Source organism: Hypanus sabinus, chromosome 12 (assembly GCF_030144855.1).
Source record: "Hypanus sabinus isolate sHypSab1 chromosome 12, sHypSab1.hap1, whole genome shotgun sequence".
Lineage (NCBI taxonomy): Eukaryota > Metazoa > Chordata > Chondrichthyes > Myliobatiformes > Dasyatidae > Hypanus > Hypanus sabinus.
The window spans coordinates 59,064,080-59,084,741 of record NC_082717.1 but is presented as its reverse complement, the minus strand read 5'-3'; the positions used below and the strand labels follow the sequence as shown (position 1 = coordinate 59,084,741).

Below are 20,662 nucleotides of genomic sequence, written 5' to 3'. Positions count from 1 at the left end.
TTAGAACTAATTTGCAGGATTAGGCTGTGGGAGTAAACAGAAAATCTTGGCAAGCCATACATTGTGGTGTGGGATTACACAGTTCTCTCTCAAGACTTTCCTGTTATCCTTCCTTGGCAATTTATCTAAACTTTCTATGGCTTTAGTGTTCTTCTAATAGATTTTTAAATCACAAATGCTTTGCCTACATATTATCTTTAAGTAAATATCAATTTGTAACATACAAATGTGCTGCAATAAGCTCCACTAGCAATAGAAAATGAGGAAAATTATAGAGTAAATATTGTTTAAACGTTCTAAATTTTGAATTACTGCCTGTCGTTTTGTGTGATCACTGGACTACAACTCTGAATGAAAGCTGTACTCTTCATATTCTGGCCTTTCTGTTATGCCTGATTTTAAACCTCTCTACAATTGAGTTTTGCTTTCAACTGCAAGACTCTAGACTCTTCCAAATCCTCTACACCTCCCTTCCTATGAAACATGCCTTTGTGTCTAAGCTTTGGTCATCTGTCTTAATACTGTCTAATTGCTTGTGTCAAATTTTGATAAATAACATGTTCTTTCTAAACACCTTGGAATATTCTACCAGATTATAGGTACTCTATAAATAAAAATATTCAGAGGTGGAAATCTACATTTCCTTATTAGGACCGCCTGAGTGTGACTTCAGCCCCACTTCAATGTAATTAGCACCGAACTATCCTCTGATGCAATCTGCAAGTCATTCCATTACAGTATATCAATAATCTAGGAAAAACGATACATTATGAGCACATCCCAGAATAAGTAACAAAATACGTTCTTCACTATGCTTTCCCTTTAAAATACAAACTGAAATTGAATACATCCTTAGTTGTAAATTTACTTAAATAGGGGCCAAAGAACTGTACAAATAGGAGAAATGTCATGTTCTCAGAAACCTCTGCTCGAGGATTATATGTACACTAAATCCTATTTTAAACTCGTGCCTTTCACAATAAATGTGCTTTCTGTCACGCCTAAAATACATGAATAATGATATATCCATATTTTCAGGTGCTCCACAATCATATGGGCCATAAATAATAAAGCATTGCCATATTTACACTAACCCGAGCTACTGCCGGTAGGCTGAAGGACTGCACTCTCAGAGGGGCTGACACTCTCTCAATACGATTTAAACTATAAGACTGAATTGCAGTGGTTCCATTGAGACTTCTTACGTCGGTAGATGAGTGATAACACCGAATTTAAACTTGAACGGTACAACCCACTTCACTCAAAACTACTTGTCTGGTACAGCCAAACGACATCGTGTCCTCCACCTCCACAGCAGCAACTCACAGCGCCGGCTGTGAAGCCAGTCGGTGGTTTCTCCCTGGTCTTTCTGCTCGAACTGCAGCAAATACGCCAACTACATACCGCCGCAAAACTACATCCTCTAAATTCGCAGCGCTGTCTCTTTAACGGCTTTTTATAAAAGGCGTATCTTCCTTGTATCACTACCCAGTTCCAGCCATTACTCCACAATGCCCGCACCAACATGGATCAGATCAACCGCCCTACCGAACAAGCGCAGGAGGGCCAAACTTGCCCTTCTGATTGGCATACCGAGCAACCAATCAAAGACAAGATTCTCCCCGGCAATGGGGCGGGGGCGGCAACTCTACGAACAGGAGCCGACATTGGTCCAATTGGCGCGGCAGGTTGCGGGCGGGGCTTCTGGGCCGGCGGCTGATTGGCAGTGGGTTTCCGTGTCGCAGTATTTAGCTTCCCCTCTTTTTTCGAGCCGGCTCTGCGGACCGCAGTGCAGCAAGGTCGGCGTTCGGGTAGCTAGGCAACCGCGCTGCCCGGCTGTCAGAGGAGCTCAATGCGGAAAAGAAGGCCGTGGTTATAAAAGGAGTTCTGATTAGGGGGAAAAAGTCTGTCTCTCAGAATCTATCTGTAGAAAGTTCTCAAAGTGTACTGATCTGCCAGTATTTTAAGGAGTGAACAGGTAAATGATTTCAGAAGCCCTTCAGTGCGACTCCAGGTTTTGGAGAAACTCTAAACCGAACTATGCAAGGACCAGTCTAGAGTTGTAAATAACTCGTCACCATCATCGTTATTTGCCGCGTCGTGTAACCGTGGGCGATCATGGGTCTTTGACCATGATTGTTCTTTTGGCAGATTTTCCTGTAGAAGTGATTTAACAATGCCGCGTTCTGGGCAGTTTCTTTAACAGACTGGTGGCCCCCAGCCTTCAGAGACTATCTGCCTGGCACCAGTGGTCACATAACCAGGACCATACCCCACCTGCCCCCGCTGTTTCTTATGACCCTGATCGAGGGGCTAAGCAGGTGCTACACCTAGCTCAAGGGTGACCTGCAGGCGAGCGGAGGGAAGGGGCGCCTTATACCGCCTTTGGTAGAGGCGTATCTCCACCCCGCTACCCAGTTAATCGCCACCTTCTTACCAACATTTCCAGCATTTTATCCTTTGGTATTCCCTTAGAAAGATTTTCTGGTTTTGTGTATTCCGATTTTTACTAACGTCATTACTCCACGCTAAGAAATTGTAATTTTTCAACAGAAAACAGTGCTGCTTTTTCTTTCCCCGTATCTTTTTAAACTTAATCTGCTTCACATGTTGCGGTGGTAGTAACGGGGGCTAAGAGTACGCGTGCGCATGAACTTGCAGCGAGACGGAAGTGAAGGGCATCATTGAAAACCAAAAAAGACTGCAAATGCTATAAATCTCAAATAAAAGCAGAAAATGTTGGAAATAGTAGGTCAGGTCGCATCCGTGGGAAAAGAAACAGTCTCTCATTCAAGTCGAAGGTACTTCGTCAATAGTGGGAATGAAGTTGTTAAGCAGGAGGGAGAAGGGGAGGAAGATATGAGGTCAAAGCCCAAGGGAACATGGAGATGTGCTGTAAACAGGGTTAATTTCTCAATGAGAGAATAGAACCACAGAGTTAAACAGCATGGAAACAAACCTCCCAGCCATTTCATTAATGCCGACCGAATAGCTTCCTGACCCAGTCCCTTTGGCCTATATCCATCCAAGAGTCCCTATCCATGTTCTTCTCGGTGTGTTTTACATGTTGTAATTTTACCTACCAAGACCAACCACTTTGTTCGTTCCATATACCTGCGACCCCCGTTGTGGGGGGGGGGAGGGGAAGAAATCCTTCTGTTTCCCTTTAAATCTTTCCCTTCTCAGCTTAAACAGACGTCTTCTTGTTTTAAAATTCCTGGGGGGGGGATCTTTAGTCACCCCTATGTCCATTATGACATTATAAACTCTTGAGAGGTCATCCCTCAGCTTCCTTTGTAATGTGTGATGAGCAAGCCATGCGGAGATGGGGTCCAGAGTTGACTCCCCTGTGAACTATGTTGCTAAGGAGAGAGGGAGAGAAGAGGGGGGAGGTCTTCTGCTGCAGATGCTGATAATGAGAGAGAGAGAGGGAATGATTTAGTATTATGGCTCCTTCGATGATTGTTTACAATTGCTCCAAGGACACTTTTGCCTGCTTGTGTGAATCCCTGATGACACAGCAAGGTGGTGCCAGGTGCCTGCTAAGATAGCAAGGAGGGGTCAGGTGATGGACAGGAACAGTTGGTGGATGGCTGATACCCTGGCAGGGGAGATAAAAGGCAGGTCTGCTGAGACACAGGCAGACACGCCACAGGACACTGAAAGAGCGTTGTGCACCCACAGGAAGGTGGGGGTTCAGAGGATTGATTTGAGGGAATCGATCAGAGGCTCACAGTGTGTGAAGGCAGACCGGTGGAGGCTTCTGTGTGTGTCCACCCTTGCCTGGGTGACAAGCTTACCACTGAAGAACGGTCTGGCCTGGTACGGAGGGGTCACAGTGACCACAAGAAGACAACGGAAGGTTTGCCAGCTGCAACTGCTTACCTCTCGCTCTCTCTCTTTCTCTCTCCAATGGTACAACAGCAACTACCTCGACCTGAACTGAACTCTGCATCATCTTATGACTATTCATTTACCCCAGACTTTGATAGAGCTTGGTTGATTCCTACTTCCACACTTCTGTATATATCATTGCTAACCTGTTTAATATATTTGCATTTTATGTTTCCATATTACTTAGTTTGGTAATAAACACTTGTAGTTACACTACCACCAGATTCCAACATATTATTCCATTTCTGATGGTTTAGTAACCCAGTCACAGGGTATGTGACACCTTCTTCATAAGGAAAGCAGCCCATCAAGTTTCTGCTTCAGGGGAAGCAGCCCTGGACTATCCAGTCTCTGGTAGTAGTTAGAGAATGATAATCTAGAATGAAGAATGTTGGAGTTGCGTTACATAGCAGGAAGACATAATTGGCAGGTCAGGATAGTTATTTGCTCTTCCTCTAGAGAGGGGAAAAAAGTGTGCGGTTGGGTGGGTGTGGTCACAGACCAGGCCAATATCACAGATGGCCAACTGAGACAAAGTATCAGATTATCAGAACACAAGTGCTCTAAAAGCTGATCACCCAATCACCCATTGTAGAGGAGACTATATGATGCATACTGTATCAATACACTATATCAGAGGAAGTGCAAGTGAATTGCTTCATCCGGGAAGTCTGTTATGATTCCTGGATAGTGGGAAGGAAAAAGATGAAAGGATGTTCCCAGACTTCCATTCCAATTCAAACCTCCATCTGTCTTCAGATGCTGTCCCTCAAGTGACGCAACATTTGTCCTGGTAACCCTAAGCTCAATGGTGCCTGTCACTTCAATTGTCCATCACACTCTCACTCTGTTGGTCTGTGAACACTTGCACTTATGGGGCATTCAGAATCAAGGGATATGAAGAGTACAAGAAAGCACCACTGACTCCAATGACTAATCATGATAATTTTGAATGGCAATGCCTCTAGAAGCCTACTTGCATTTTATTGACATAATTTCACAATTTTCACAACCAAACTATAGGTTCCTAAATAAACAAAGCTTTTTATTTAAATTATGCATAATTTTTTTTTAAAAAAAGATCATCTTAGCATCATGCCACAGGCAGTGATGGCCTCTAATTTTAGGGTATACCCTTCAAATAGTTTGTGGATTAATCACCCACATCTATTGAAGAATTGAGTGTTATGGGGAAGTAGCACAGAAGAGGAGTTAAACCCAACACAGATCAGCCATGATCATATTGAATGGTGGGACAGGCTTGAAAGAGGCCTACTTCTGCTCTTACTTTCCTATAATTAGTTCTCAGCACCATGACCATATAACAGTTACAGCACGGAAACAGGCCATCTCGGCCCTTCTAGTCTGTGCTGAACGCTTACTCTCACCTAGTCCCATCTGGCATTAAGCAACGTATTTTACTGTATATTTCGATGTACTGAATATGATAAAGCCACCAATTAGTTTTAAATTGACTCCACCCTAATCTCAAATCATTGCTCTTCACTGCTTGTATTGGTGATTTGAATGATGGCATCTGCAAAATGAAATAACATGTATTCATTTTTCCCTGTTATCCCTTGGAAATTAGATGACCATACTTATTTCTTATAAATGACTTAATAATTATAGCAACTTTGCTAATTGTGTTTGAAAAAAAAATCATTTACCGCCATGACCTCTCATCTAAACTGAATATTGGGATACTATGTTCATTGAATGAAATTAAAGTATTACAGAAGCTTTATCTATACTATTTGACAAGTTTGCAAGTTAATTTTGTTTGCATGGTCTCAAAACAGCCCATGTGTATTTTGATTATGCTTCATAATTTATTAATCATGAGAAATAAAGTTAAACTCAGGGAATAATGGATTATTTTTATTGTCCATTGTGTTGAATCTTTTGCATACTAGGAAGAAGCAACAAAGAAGGACCTTGACTGATGGTATTAATTTTGCAATTTGTGAATAAATATCTAACTTTAAATTGAACATGTCCAGAGTGAAATTAGGAGCAACAAGATCAACTGGTAATGTGAAACACAAAACTACATCTGCGGAGCCTGATCCATCAGCCAGGAAGCCTCCAGATTTTACAGGAATATCAGGTGTAAGCATGCCCATTCCAGAAACAAAATCATTGACTGCACATTTTGATGCCATTAAAGTACATAAAGGGCATACAAAGAAAAGTGTAAGTGAAAAACATGAAATTTCTGCTAAAGATGCTACAATTAAAGTAAGATGTATTTATCTTTATATCATGACTTGTCAACAAAATTGCCTTCAATTATCTTCAAAATATTTGAATCCAAATTGCTTTCTGTTAAATGCTGTTTCATTAGTGACTGCCAGTATGTCTACTTGAATATCTGATCTTGAGCCATCTATTTTTACCTGACAATTAACTCATTGTTGTTACATTGGTGTTTCCTAAAGTTATGAAAAATAGGATTAACTCAGATTATTTGTAATTCTGAAAATTGTGCCGTCAAGAAAGGTTTTTATTTCAAACAAAGCTTTTCAATATGCAACCTTCTCCTAATATACTTCATAATTTATAGTGTGGTAATTTTGTTACATCCAATTTACACATGACAACGATGTGTGAACAGTAATTCAATGGAGTATTGTATGCAGTTCTTGTCACCTACCTACAGAAAGGTATCAATACAATTTAAAGAATACAGAGAAAATAACAAGGATATAAATTTGAGTTATTTGGAAGGGTTGAAGGATGAGTGGAAATTTGATAGAGGGATACAAAATTATGTGTGATATAGATAGGGTAAATGCAAGTTTTTTCCACAGAGGTGAGACCACTGTAGATTTTGAGGTTATAGGTTAAGGATGAAAGATAAAGTATTTAAGGAAACCTGAAAGGGAACTTCTTTACTCAGTGGGTGGTGAGAGTGTGGAACTAGGTTCCAGCAGAAGTAGTGGATGCAGGTACAATTTCAACATTTTAGAGAAATTTGGATAAGTACATTGATGGAATGGGTGTGGAGGGCTATATGGTCCAGGCATGGGTTGATGGGACTATGACCCCATAACCCAAATATTGTCTATTTTGATACCATTTGAGAAATAAACCAGGAACCTAGAATAACTACCTTGTGTACAATGTCCTGGGTATGTTACTCAAAATGGCCTCTTTGGTTTGTTACAAGTAGGAATGTTTCTTTGTCGGATAAGTGTTTCTCCAGACGTTGTTTCACTTTAGAATGGCTGATATGGTAATTGTATTCATTTGTTAATCAATGGGGAATGTCATTGTGTCTTGTGATGCTGGGAACTTGGGGGAGGGGTTTTCGCGGGTTTTTTGGGGAGAGGCCAAGGAAGACACTGAAGAAGGTGGACGTGTGCTGGACTGCTCGTAAGACCACCGGGGTGGTCCCAGGTGCGATGGCCGGATGGGTCGATTGGTTCGTTGATTGAGCTCCAACGAGTGCACTAAACAGACTGAACTTTGATAAGTGGCGCCTTTTGTTTTTTTTCCTTGTGTATATATATTGTATTGCTTACTACTCTTTTTAATTTTAGTAAACTCTTTAAAGTGTATTTCATAACGGTATTTGTTGTGGATTTGATACTGTTGGCGGGCTCGAGGCGTAAACTCGATTCTCACAGCACCTGCGTGTACGGGAGGTGGGTTGGAGAGTGGCTGGATCCCCTTTTTCCCCTAGACATATACCAGCCTGTTGGGTAAGGGTTACACTTGCTATTCTTCAATGTAACTTCATGGGATGTTTTGCAATCACCTGACATGACATCAAAGTCAGAGTTAAAGTTGAGTTTATTGTAATATGCTCAAGTACATATATGCCGATGCAATAAAAGTCTAGCATCAAATACTCAGCATTCACAATAAAAACAATATATACACAATTTGTACAAGAAAGAACACATCTGAAACATAGAACATTACAGTACAGTATATGGCCTTCAGCCCACAAAGCTGTACTAACTTTTTAACCTCTTTTAAGTTCAATCTAACTCTTTCCTCCCACACAGTCCTTTATTTTCCTATCTATGTGCCTATCTAAAAGTCTCTTAAATGCTCGTAATGTATCTGCTTCTAGTACCACCCTGGCAGTGCATTCCACACACCCACCACTTTCTGTGTAAAAACTTTCCACTGACATCACTGCTATATTTTACTCTAATCACCATAAAATTATGCTCCTTCATATTTGTCTCTCAAGAGAAAAGCCCTTGCTTACTCAACCTATCTTCATAAGACATGCTGTTCAATCCAGGCAGCATTCTCGTAAATCAGAGCACCTTCTGTAAAGCTCCCACATCCTCTATAATGAGGCAACCTTGGGCGCGCAGCATGGTAGCGTAGTGGTTAACATACCATTATTACAGCGTCAGTGACCCAGTTTAATATCTTGCCATTGTCTGTGGGGAGTTTGTGCATTCTCCATATGACTGTGTGGGTTCTTCTCCAGCTGCTCCGGTTTCCTCCCAAATCCCAAAGACGTATGGGTTAGTCATTTAATTCGTCATATGGGTGTAATTGTGTGGCACAGACTCATTGGGCTGCAAGGGCCTGTTACTATACCATATCTCTAAATAAATAAATAAATAACTGGAACTGAGATGATATTCCAATTGTGGGCTAACCTGGGTTTTTTAAAGCTATAACATTACCTTATGGCTTTTGAACTCAATCACTTGACTAATAAAGGCATACATATGCTTTCTTAATAAACCTATCAATGTTCACGACAACTTTGAGGGATTTATGGATCTGGATCCCCCTGTTTCTCCAAACTGCTAAGAATCCTGCCATTAACCCTGTATTCTGTCTTCAAATACATCTTTCCAAAGTGAATCACTTCATACTTTCCTGGTTTGAACTCCATTTACCACCTTTGAGCCCAGCTCTGCATCCACCAATATCTCGGTATAAGACTCGACAAAATCTCTACACTATCCACAATGCCACCAACCTTCATGTCATCTGAAAACTTACTAATCAACCCTCCCACTTCCCCATCTAAGTTATGGAAGTCATCTAAAAAGCAGGAGTGCCCACAGCAGGTTCCTGTGGAACAGCTCTGATTACTGAACTCCAGGCAGAATATGTTTCAACTACAACCACCCTCTGCCTTCTATGGGTAAGCCAATTCTGAATCCACACAGCCAAGTTTTCCTGAATTCCATTCTCCCTGAATTTCTAAATGAGCCTATCATGGGGAAGCTTATCAAATGCCTTACTAAAATCCACATACACCACATCCACTGCTCTACCTCCATCAATGTACTTTGTCTCATCCTCAAATAATACAATCAGGCTTGTGAGGCATGACATGCCTTTCACAAAGCCATGCTTACAATCCCTATTCAGACTATGCATATAAATCATGCCTCTAAGAATGTTCTGCAATAATTTACCCACTACTGAAGTAAGACTCATTTGCCTATTATTTACAAGGTTACCCCTAGTCCCTTTGCAGGACAAAGGAATAACATTTGCCACCCTCCAATCATTTGTTATTACTCCTGTGATCAGTGAGGATGCAAGGTTCATCACCAAAGGAACAGCAATCTCTTCCCTTTCTTCTCATAGGAACCTTGGATATATCCCATTGGCCCTGGAGACATATCTATCCTAATATCCTTTTAAAATTCTAGCACATGCTCTTACTTAATGTCAACATGTTCCAGCCTTTGCTGTCCATTCAAATGTCACGGTCCTTCTCACTGGTGAATACTGAAGCAAAATATTCATTAAGGACCTCCCCAATCTCCTCCAACTCCGGGCACATTTTTCCTCTTCTATCCCTGATTGGTGCTACCCTCACTCTAATCACCTTCCTGTTCTTCATATACAGTATGTGTAAAACGCCTTGGAATTTTCCTTAATCCTACTCGCCAATGTCTCCTCATGCTGCCTTCTAGTTCTCCAAAGCCATTCTTAAGCTCCTTCTGGCTACCTTGTAACTCTAGAGCCCTGTCTGATTTTTGCTTCCTTAACCTTAATTAAGCCTCTTTCTTCCTCTTGACTAGATATTCCACTACTTTTGTTAGATATTCCACTACTTTTGTCAACTTCACCAAGATCCTTTCCCTGCCTCAGTGGGACAAACATATCTGAAAGCTTGAACCAACACTAGGGCTAGTTTTAGTCAATTTTTTACAATGTAATCTATTTTCTGCTAATGTTTTTGATATAGTTACTGTAGTGCTAACATAATAGTGATTTAGGTTTTCAACATGTATGTCATTTCCTTAAATGAATTTGTTGTATGTTGTATTCTGATTTTTTTTTATCATGAACACTTTATTGAAGCAAAAGAAAGCTGCTGGAGGAACTCAGCCTTTCAAGCAGCATCTGTGGAGCTAAAGAGATAGTCATTACTGTGGTTCAAGGCCCTACATTTATTCCGAGCTCCTAGCAGCTTATATGAGGGGTGATTGATAAGTTTGTGGTCTAAGGTTGAGGAGTCAAATTTAGAAAACTTAGCACATCTATTTTTCAACATAGTCCCCTCCTACATTTACACACTTAGTCCAGCGGTCGTGGAGTATATGGATCTTGGACCTCCAGAAAGTGTCCACAGCAGGGGTGATTGATAAGTTCATGAAGGAGATGAGTTACACAGCTCTCGTTACATGCACGTGCAGTTCAACTCTTCGTGGCCTAAGGTAGAAGTAGATGAGTTATTAACTTCAAACTTTCTGCATAATCACTCAAAGAGCTGACCTGCATGTGGATGTAACAAGAGCTGTATAACTCATCTCCTTCTATTTTAGGTCACAAACTTATCAATCACCCATCTGTGGACACTTTCTGGAGGTCCAAGATCCGTATGCTGCTCGACCGCTGGACTAAGTGTGTAACTGTAGGCAGGGACTATGTTGAAAAATAAATGTGCTATGTTTTCTAAAATTGACTTCTTCTACCTTAGGCCACGAATGTATCAATCACCCCTCATATTTTGCTCGCAATTCCACACCTACATCTCTTGTGATTACAAAATGAAAGTATATTGTTAATTTCAATATCTTCAGGTTACAAGTTTTGAAAGGCCACTGAAAAATTGTTGGTAAGTCAATTTCAAGGGGAAATATTTGGAAGTACCTCTATAAGAAGGAACATGAATGGTTTATTTACATGGCTCATGGAGCACTTTGATGTTAATTGGGTAAATTTATGAAAATATGAAATAGTATGAATGTCAGTGGAGTTAACTGATACAGAGTTAATTATTCTGTGAATGGTAGCAACTATTACTATTTGAGAAAACTTCAGTCACTCCTAATTATTAGCCTGGAAATTACATAGATAAATCTTACAGGGGTTTATTCATTTCAGGGAGTTCTGTTTATCAGAATCATTTATCAACTAATCATGAATGTATCTGTAGGATTCCACATATGATCAAAAACAACTGATGGAAAGGATTAGTATGCTAGAAAAAGAAAATGCACAGCTAAAAGCACAACTAAAAGAAAAAGAAGTAACCATAAACAATATCAGTAAACAAATGCAACAGGAGGTAAGTGCTAAATAATAACATTTGTCAATACTGCAAGAAAGGAAACACTGCAATAAAGGCCTTCAGTTTCCTCTCTAATTTCCTTTAATAGCCAAGGGCACACTTCATCTGGATTTAGCAACGTATCCACCTTCAAAGATGATTAAGTTGCCACCCAATATTTTACAGTTGTGTGCTTTAACTATAGCTTACCTCTCTTTTGGGAAGAAATACCAAAATATTCATTAAGAATCTATTACTTCTATTTATATAGAGTCATTGAGTCATACAGCATGGAAACAGGCTATTCAACCCATTACAATGACCAGTGAGCACCAATCTATTTTAAGCCATCATCAAAATACATTGCCTTCTATGCCTAGGTGATTGAAGTATTTGTCTTGACACTTCATAAGTATTGTCAATAACTTGATTTCCACCATTCTCTCTGGCAGTGCATTTCGTTATTCATCACTGTTTGAAAGGGAACCCATCAGATTCCCTCTAAATCTCTCACCCCTTACCCTAAATCTATATCCTCTAGTTTTTTTTAAATCTCTGGTAAATGGAAAAGCTTCTTGCAAATGACTCTATTTAATCCCCTCATAACATTATTGTCTCAATCATATCACCAAGCGTTCTAGCATTTTCCTTCTTGCTGATGTTGATTAATCATTGTGTTGAATCTGGTAGGAAACAAATCTACACTGTCCATTTGAACAGAGAATTTCAAAGATTCACTACCCTCTGAATATAAACAAAACCCCTCTGATGTGAGCATGCCATGTACGTGTACACACACACACACACACACACTTACTTCTGTACTACCTTAAATTACTTGATTTCTTTGAAATCCAGTAATCTATTGATCTCTGATTTGAATGCAATGGAATTTTAAGCCTTTCCAGCCTTCCAGGATAGAGAATTTCAATGTTTCACCACTCTGAGTTAAGAAATATTTCCACTTTGGTGTACTCCTTGTCTTAAGACAGTGATGCACCGGCTCTAGATTCCTTACCTAGGGTAAGCACTCTTCTTGCTTCTATCCAGTCAAGTCTGCTAGATATGCTAACTCTCATCCTCCTAAATGCCAGAGAATGCATAAAGATGTGACGAATCTACAGAAAAAGACTCTAGGAAAGACTATTGTGATAATAATGTATTATCATGGACACTGTCTCCACCTCAATGTAACATGATTCAGCATGGCTATTACATATGCTTTTATTGTCATGGAGAAAAAAAAGATATCTCCTTCTGCTGGACTGTTTTGTCTTTGGTTTAATTAGACAAATAAAAGTAGCATAAAGAGTTTTTTTCCTGATGGTTTAATGGATAAATGCATTGTGTGCTGTAGTTCAAATTGAATTAGACTCTGAGGAACCATGGTTTCAATTTTCTTTCATTTTTATGTTTGTATTTAATAAATCAATGCTCTTGTTTGCTATAGGGTTATGGGTATATGGAATGAGCTGTCAGGGAAAGTGGTAGAGAGTGGTAGAAGTGGTAGAAAGTGTAATTGTACTGCTACAATTACAATATTTAAACAGATACATGGATTGGGAAGATTTAATTAAGGACCCAATGCAGGCAAATAGAACTAGTTCAGTTAGGTACCTTGGTTAACATGGACAAGTTGGACTGTTTCCATGCTGCACAGAACGATTGATGCTAGGATCATATGCTAGTCAGAATGGATTAAAAGGGCCAGAGTTTCCTGTGTTCATTATTACCAGTTATCCCTGTTGGTAAATAAGTTTTGTGAAGCAAGTCAGACCCAAACTGTGATAGTTCTAACCTACAAACTGCCTGTACTCTTATACACACTAGAGGTTATTAGGAAAAGTTTTCACACATATTGTACCCATTGTGAATCATTATTCTTATGTGGAGGGATAGGGGAGCAGTGAAAGTAAAAAGATAAAATGAAAGAAGTCTATTGTAAAATATATTTCACTGGGCAGAAGATCATGAGTACAATTTACATGACTCAGACATAATGTACCAATAGTAATACTGGTGGCTGCAACATTTACTGGAGATTTTCTTTAGAAAGAAAGAAATATGTCTTAACATTTTTTTCAGATTTCTGAATACAACGATTTGGTTAAACTTGAGTACCAATCCCATGAATGGTTAAAAGAAAAATTAAAACAAGCTGAAGCATTGGCAGCAGAAAAGTTCCACTGTCTTCATGAGTGTAGGAAGGAATTTGAAGAAAAAACTGAGCATCTCAAGAAGTTGGTTAGTAATTTTCAATACAGCCTTTTAGAAAAATATGCAAAATCCACTTCATCCCAAAATTACTAAGCTTTTGGTTTGCTTCATACAGTATGAAGAAAAAATAGCCACAATGACAAGAGAAAAAGCGTCAGAAATCGCATGTAGAGATGAGAAGATAAGAAAATTGAAGCAACAAGTTTCAGAAATCCTACAAGGAAAATCTTGGTATTTTTTCTTGTGCAAGTTTTTCCCCTATCCTTTTAGAGGTCCTGCTGGGGTATATCTGCATTAGTGCTGATAATCTTTGGGTGTCTCCCCTAAATATATGTAAACATAGGCAATAACTTAGAGAGGAGATATTGCTAAGTTGGAGATAATTGTATTAAACCTAATGCTACTTTTGTAGACTGTCATATGGAAACACCAAAACAATTGTGACATCTCCCCTATAGTATCAACAAAATTTGACTAAGACTCTCCTAAGTTTGCGTTACTTATATAACCCGGTATTCTTAATGAGTTTGGATTTTTTGGTTTCTTCAGGTAGTAGTCAAAATCGGTAAATTGAAAGTTATTTCATAGAGAACCTGACTTTTATATTCCCCAGTATTACACAAGTTAATGCTTGCAATGTTTTGTTTTGAATTAAAATTCTAATTGGTTCACTTTATGGTCATTGGTCAGTAATGGCTGCTTCAGGGTTGTTGAGGTGATACACAGCATGTGCAGAATCTAAGAGATGCATGTCAGAGAACTGTAGTCAAAAGAAGAATGTTGGAAAACAACAGCAGGAAAAACTAGATTAATTTTGTAGATGGGCAATGTCATGGTAGAAATTACCTGTTCTAATACAAATAGTGAAAAAGAACTATACAAAATTGTTGACTTTGATAAGAGTAGGGTAGAAATTGAGGCAAATGTCAGGAAAAGTTTGCATTCTTTAAGAATACAGGAATAAATATAAAATAGTCATTAATGTAATACTAAGAGTTGAGAGAAGGGACCTGAAATGATTTCTATGATCCACAATCCCACATAAAGATGGGTCCATTGTATTCTTTTAATTGCATTTTTTTTGATCTGGAGAATGTGAGTAGAGTTTAAAGAGAAGTTATTCAATGTGGGAGTAAATTTACTTGGGAGAATGAGTATTTTGATGGAGGAGAGAACCCATGGCTGTCCATAACTGTAAACAATTAAATACAAAAGAAATTTGCAAGAGTGTGTATGGATTTATGAAATTCAGAGAGGTGGTTGAAACAGCAAGATGAAAGTGGACAAGAGAAAAGTAAAATGTATGCTTAAAAACAATACACAAAGGAAGAATGAAATGAATAGCAAAAGTAAAGAACACTTAAATGGAATTGTGTCAGATATTTTGCTTTATGCAAATTAACCGAAGAAAATAGCACCAGGCTGTCCAGGCCCCTCAAACCTGCCCTACCATTCAATATGATTTGTGCTGATCTTTGCTTTGACAGCTTCTCTTTTGGGCCAGTTCCCCATAACCTGCAATCTCTTCATCTTTCAAATATTTAAACATTTCCAACATGCTCTGGGGAAGAGAATTCCAGATATTCATTATCCTCTGAGAAGAAATTTCAATTCATCTGTTTCAAGTAAACAGCCCTTATTTTGCAGCAATACCTCCTTGCTTGTGATTTTTCCTCTAATGTAAAGACCACAATGTCTACCACCAAGGGCTTGACACTTTTTTTAGGTAAGAAAACCAAAGTTGTGCACAGTATTCCAGATGAGGCCTTGCCAGCACACTGTATAACTGTAACAAAATCTTCCTGTCCTTGAACCCTAACGGCTTTGCAAATACAGTGCCATTTGCCTTAACTACATGTTGGGCCTGCCTGCTATTTATGATTCATACAGTACACTATATAGCTTGCCCTAATCTTCACATTGATAAATGCCTCAGGAAAATCTAACACAAATAATACTTTGAAGCTATATTTAATATATTGCTGTGTGGTTTGGTATAAGAAAAAAATCAGGGAGTTGGAAAAAGTTCTGCACATGATAACATGATAAAAGTTGATAACATAATGGAGATATAATACTAATATTGAAAATGGATGCTTAAGAGATATTGAACCAATCAAATACAGTCTGCTTCCATAGCTTTGGGGTTTATTTCTGTTTGGTTGGAAAGATGTTTTGAATGCATTGACAGTCTAATTAAGAAAATTCTGATTCTTCACTTTAAAATGTATGTTATTCATTTGCTTTCCTGATCTTAAAAGGGAACGTCAGCAACAGTTGGATGAACTAAAAAAAGAAATAATACGTTTAACAGAGGAAGCAAGTACACTTCAAAAAAAACTTCAATTCCAACAATCTTTCTAAAAGGTATATTTTTGCAAGATATTATCAGCTCTTTTATTGTAGATTTCTTAGTACAGTAGAATTACTCGAGTTTTGCCTTTTAGAATCTAGGATTTTCTAGAATCTCCATCTCTTTCTTCAGGTGTACCTGCCATTTATAACTGGTCGAGGAAGAAATGGGTATTAAATGTTGACTTTACTAGTAACGCCAATATCAGAAGGATGAATTAGAACATTTAATCTCCACTTCTTGCCTCAATTCCTTTTAATTATCTTAATGGTTTGTGTAGGGAGATGTCACGTATTTCAAACATGATTGAGTTTTTCTAAGGAGATGACAAAGATGACTGATGAGAGTAGGGCAGCGGAAGTTGTATGTGTGGACAATAGTTAAGCATTTGACAAGGTTCCTTATAGTAGGCTAATAGCAGACTGGATTCAAAATTGGCTTGGTCATAGAAGACAGAGATAGTGATAGATGGGTTTAATTCTGTTTGAAGGTCTTTAAACAGTGGTATTCCATAGGATTCCATATAAGCGATTTGCATAAAATGTAAGTGGGCTGATTTAAAAAGTTTTCAGATGACACAAACATTGACAATCTTCCTCATTATCCACAACTCTGCCAATGGATACAGAGGGATATAGACCAGTTGGAACTGCGGGCAGAGAAGTGGAAAATAGAGTTTAGTCTCATCAAGTGTGAGCTGTTACACTTTGGGAGGTCAAATGCAGGAAGAAAGTATACAGTAAATGGTAGGGCACTTGGGAGCACTGATTGATAGAGGGATCTTGAGATACATAACTCCCTGAAAGTAGCAAAATAAGCAGAGTGAGTGGTAAAGAAGGCATGCAGCATATTTGCTTCATTGGTCAGGGCATCGAGCATAAAAGTTGGGAAGTCATGTTGCAGTTGTGTAAAACTTTAGTTTGACCATATTTGGAGTATTATGTTTAGTTTTGGTGATTGTATTACAGAAGGCCGTGGAGGCTGATGAGGGTGCAGTAAATACCAAGATATTGCTGGATTAGAGAGTATGAGATCTAAGGAGAAGTTGTACTGTTCTCTCTGGAGTGCGAGGCAGAGGGCGACCTGGTAGAAGTATGTGAGAAGCATAGACAGGGTAGATTTGCCACAGGGTGGAAAGCAAACTCGAGAAGGCATAGACTTAAGGCAGAGGTTCCAACCTGGAGCTCATGGACCACTCGGTTAATAGTAGGAGTCCATGGCATAAAAAAGATTGGGAGCCCCTGATTTAAGGTGTGAGAGAGAAAGTTTAAAGGAGATTTGAGGGAATATTTTTAAAATCAATATAGCACATGCCACCAGGAGAGGTGGAGGAAGCAGATACAGTAGCAATGTTTCGGAGAGACGTGAACATAGAAGGCCAGAGGGATTATAAACCATATGTAGGAAGATGTGAAATCTAAATCTTCATTATTGTTGGAACAGATAGAGTGCTGTAATGCCTTTTCAGTGCTGTCACAAAATTCCGACTGGAACTCACCAGAGCAGGCAGAATCTATTGAGGAAAATGAACTGTCAACATTTCTAACTGATGAAGGGTCTTAGCCAGAAATGTCAACTGTCTGTTTTCCTCCATAGGTGCTGTCTAATATGCTGAGTTCCTCCAGCATTTGTGTTGATATACATTTCCAGCATCTGCAATCACTCCGGTCTTGTTCCTATGCTGTATTGTATTTCTATGTACTAATCAACTTGCAAATAATTATGCAGTTTGTTGGTTTTCTTTAGGACTAAAAGCTGCAAATGCTTGTCATTGAACCTTGAAGACAATCTACCAATAACATTTAAAGAGATGATGAACCACACTGAACCTTCCAATGCTTCGAACAGTGTGCAGCAAATACATCAAAACATCATGTTCATAAAATTATCTTATGCAGCTTCTGAAATTATAAATTCAAGTGGTACATTCAAACTACAAATTTATATTGATTGTTGTTTTGCTGTTGAGGGCACTTACTTAGAAAACCAAAATCCAGGCCCCAAAAAAAGATTAAAGACTAATTAGTGGTGTGGACAAGGTTAGAGACAAGCAAGAGAACAGCTCCCAACTCCACCATAATCAACATTATTAGAACGTGTTGTAGAAATATATATATATATCTCCAAAAAGGATTTAAATTTAAATTCTTGAAGGACCATCATATAATGAAGAGGCAGAAGGATCTAAATGTTAGGGATTTGGCAGCTGAAGGCATGGACACTTATGGTAGAGATATTTATCATGATTAAAGAGACAGGTTTAGAGTAGAAAGATCTTGAATGATTGTAGAACTGAACAAAATTTAGAAACACTGCTGGTATTGGTTTATCTCAGTAAATGTGACAATAATAAAATGAACATTTTTTGTTTTGCATACTATTCAGATTATTCCATACATAATTCATCAAGACAGTAAAAAAAACAGAATGCAGAATAAAGTAACACACACAAAATATTGGAGGAATTCAGAAGGTCAAGCAGCATCAATTGAAATGAATAAAGATTTGATGATTCAGACCAAGGCCCTTCTCCAGGACTGTAATAGAAGGAGGAAGACACCAGAATAAAAAGGTGAGGGGAGGGAAAGAAGGCTAGCTGAAAGGTGATAGGTGAAGCCAAGAGGGTGTGAAAGGTAAAGGGTTGGAAAAGAAAGAATCTGGTAGGAGAGGAGAGTAGATCATAGGAGAAAAGGAAGGAAATAGAAAGGAAGTACAGAATGTACTGCATTTACAGAGAGAATGCAGTGCAGATAGACAAGTGCAAGGGCCATGATGTTGACCAAATATTCATTTTTAGCATCAAGTTTGCTAACATAATCAGCAACATGTTTAATATCACTAACATATGTTGTGAAGTCTGTTGTTTTAAGACAGGTTTTGAATCTTGTTGATTAGAATGAGCTGCCTGAAGTAAATATTGCTGTTGACCAGATGGTCCAATACTGAGTGGAGAGCCAGAGCCAGAATGCATGACACTTCATACCAGATGTTCCTGGTCTGGTGAACAGGACTGGGACAGAACAACCACATCTGTGCACCATAATGAGTTAACCATAGAACAGTAGCTGCCATTGAGGGATCTGAATACAAGATTGAAAACTACAAAGTGGAGGCTTGCTTAATTAGGGTAAATGCAAATCAAAGTAATGAAGCAGAGTGATTAAGACTTGCAAGTTAGGATATGGGCCCTAGAGTTCCAACTGTCCTTGCATATGCCAATGAGAAAGGCCGATGAGGAATTAATTGGAATAATCCAAATGAGGGGCAGCAAAAACATTGAAAAATAATAAACAAGGTAGTAAAAAGGAAGAAAGTCTGAAATTTAGATGGAGAACAAAATCGATGGCTTTGGTCTTCCTAATACTAATTGGGGGTAATTTCCATTCATTCAACCCTATGTATTGAAAGGTCATAATTGAGAAACAGAAGGGGCAAAAGACATAGAAGTAGAGCCAAGTGGTATCAATGCAGATATGAAATCCAGAACTTTATATGATGCTGATGAGAGGCAACAGATATTCTGACAAACATGATGCATGGTAACCATTATAGATGATTCTTACGACTACAATCATTACCAAAGAATGGAAACAAAACCTAGAACCTGAAACCTCTGTTAAATGATGGCAGAAAGGTGTTAGAGGAGGATAGTGTGATTAAAACAAAAAAAAAGCAATGGACAGGGAGAGGAGGATTAACTTAGTCACATTGGATGCTAGTTGTATCTTTGACAAAGCTAAAAACTTGTCTCAATGTATTCCAGGAAGAATGTCTATACATTTAGGAGCTTACATGTTAGACAGATTGAAAAGTGTTGATGACAGATTTGGAGGCAAGGCCCAGTCACCCAAAAGTTAACTATATCAGCCAACACAGATATCAGGAAGGGAAGGTACGTGGTCAGAAATTTAACAGGAAGGGCTGAAGGAACTAACGTCATCTCTGAATTCCATCTAGCATGAGGAAGAACGATTTGAGTAACATTTCTGCATTTCTCAAAAAAAAGATGGTAATATTATGGTGTATTGGCCTTCATCAATTGCGGAATTGAATTTAGGAGCCGAGAGGTAATGTTGCAGCTACGTAGGACCCTGGTCAGACCTATTTGGAGTCCTGTGCTCAGTTCTGGTCGCCTCACTACAGGAAGGATGTGGAAGCCATAGAAAGGGTGCAGAGATTTACAAGATATTGCCTGGATTGGGGAGCATGTCTTATGTAAACAGGTTGAGTGAACTCAGCCTTTTCTCCTTGGAGCAACGGAGGATGAGAGGTGACCTGATAGATGTGTATAAGATGAGAGGCATTGATCATGTGGATAGTCAGAGGCTTTTTCCTAAGGCTGAAATGGTTACCACAAGAGGACACAGGTTTATGGTGCTGGGGAGTAGGTACAGAGGAGATGTCAGGGGTAAGTTTTTTTACTCAGAGTGGTGAGTGCGTGGAATGGGCTACTGGCAATAGTGGAGGGTCTTTTAAGAGACTTTTGGATAAGTACATGGAGCTTAGAAAAATAGAGGGCTATGGGTAAGCCTAGTAATTTCTAAAGTAGGGACATGTTCGGCACAACTTTATGGACCGAAGGGCCTGTATTGTGCTGTAGGTTTTCTGTGTTTCTATCATTGTGGTTAATTGTTTATTACCATATCAAAATTAGTTCAAACAGATCAAAACAAGTATTAACAATAAAATTTAATCTCTTGCCA

At 38.9% G+C, this 20,662-nt stretch overlaps 2 protein-coding genes across 12 annotated transcripts in view; one reads left to right on the top strand and one right to left on the bottom strand.

Annotated features, from left to right (window-relative positions):
• Positions 1 to 1,566, bottom strand: part of sanbr (SANT and BTB domain regulator of CSR) — a 79,478-nt gene extending 77,912 nt beyond the window's left edge. For 7 of the 9 annotated variants that reach the window (XR_009515124.1, XM_059986020.1, XM_059986022.1 and 4 more), the window contains exon 1: positions 1,095 to 1,547. Coding sequence is in view for 1 of the 9 variants with exons in the window: in XM_059986024.1 (XP_059842007.1) it covers positions 1,405 to 1,527 (123 nt within the window). In the remaining 8 variants the exon portion in view is untranslated. Of the gene's footprint in view, positions 1 to 1,094 lie in introns of all 9 variants that reach the window. The other 2 variants (XM_059986024.1, XM_059986023.1) reach the window with 2 other exon arrangements.
• A 219-nt stretch (positions 1,567 to 1,785) lies between these two features.
• On the top strand, positions 1,786 to 20,589 carry LOC132402916 (uncharacterized). 3 transcript variants are annotated; one of them, XM_059986010.1, is made up of 7 exons: positions 1,786 to 1,978; positions 5,811 to 6,090; positions 11,276 to 11,407; positions 13,475 to 13,633; positions 13,722 to 13,837; positions 15,868 to 15,973; positions 17,706 to 20,589. In XM_059986010.1, exons 2-6 carry the CDS (start codon positions 5,890 to 5,892, stop codon positions 15,968 to 15,970), a joined length of 711 nt encoding a protein of 236 aa, XP_059841993.1. In that variant the 5' UTR covers positions 1,786 to 1,978; positions 5,811 to 5,889; the 3' UTR covers positions 15,971 to 15,973; positions 17,706 to 20,589. The 3 variants fall into 3 exon arrangements, with proteins under 3 accessions (XP_059841993.1, XP_059841991.1, XP_059841992.1); XM_059986008.1 differs by having other exon boundaries at positions 5,811 to 6,135; XM_059986009.1 differs by lacking the exon at positions 1,786 to 1,978 and adding an exon at positions 1,989 to 2,801 and having other exon boundaries at positions 5,811 to 6,135.
• Positions 20,590 to 20,662: the final 73 nt, after the last annotated feature.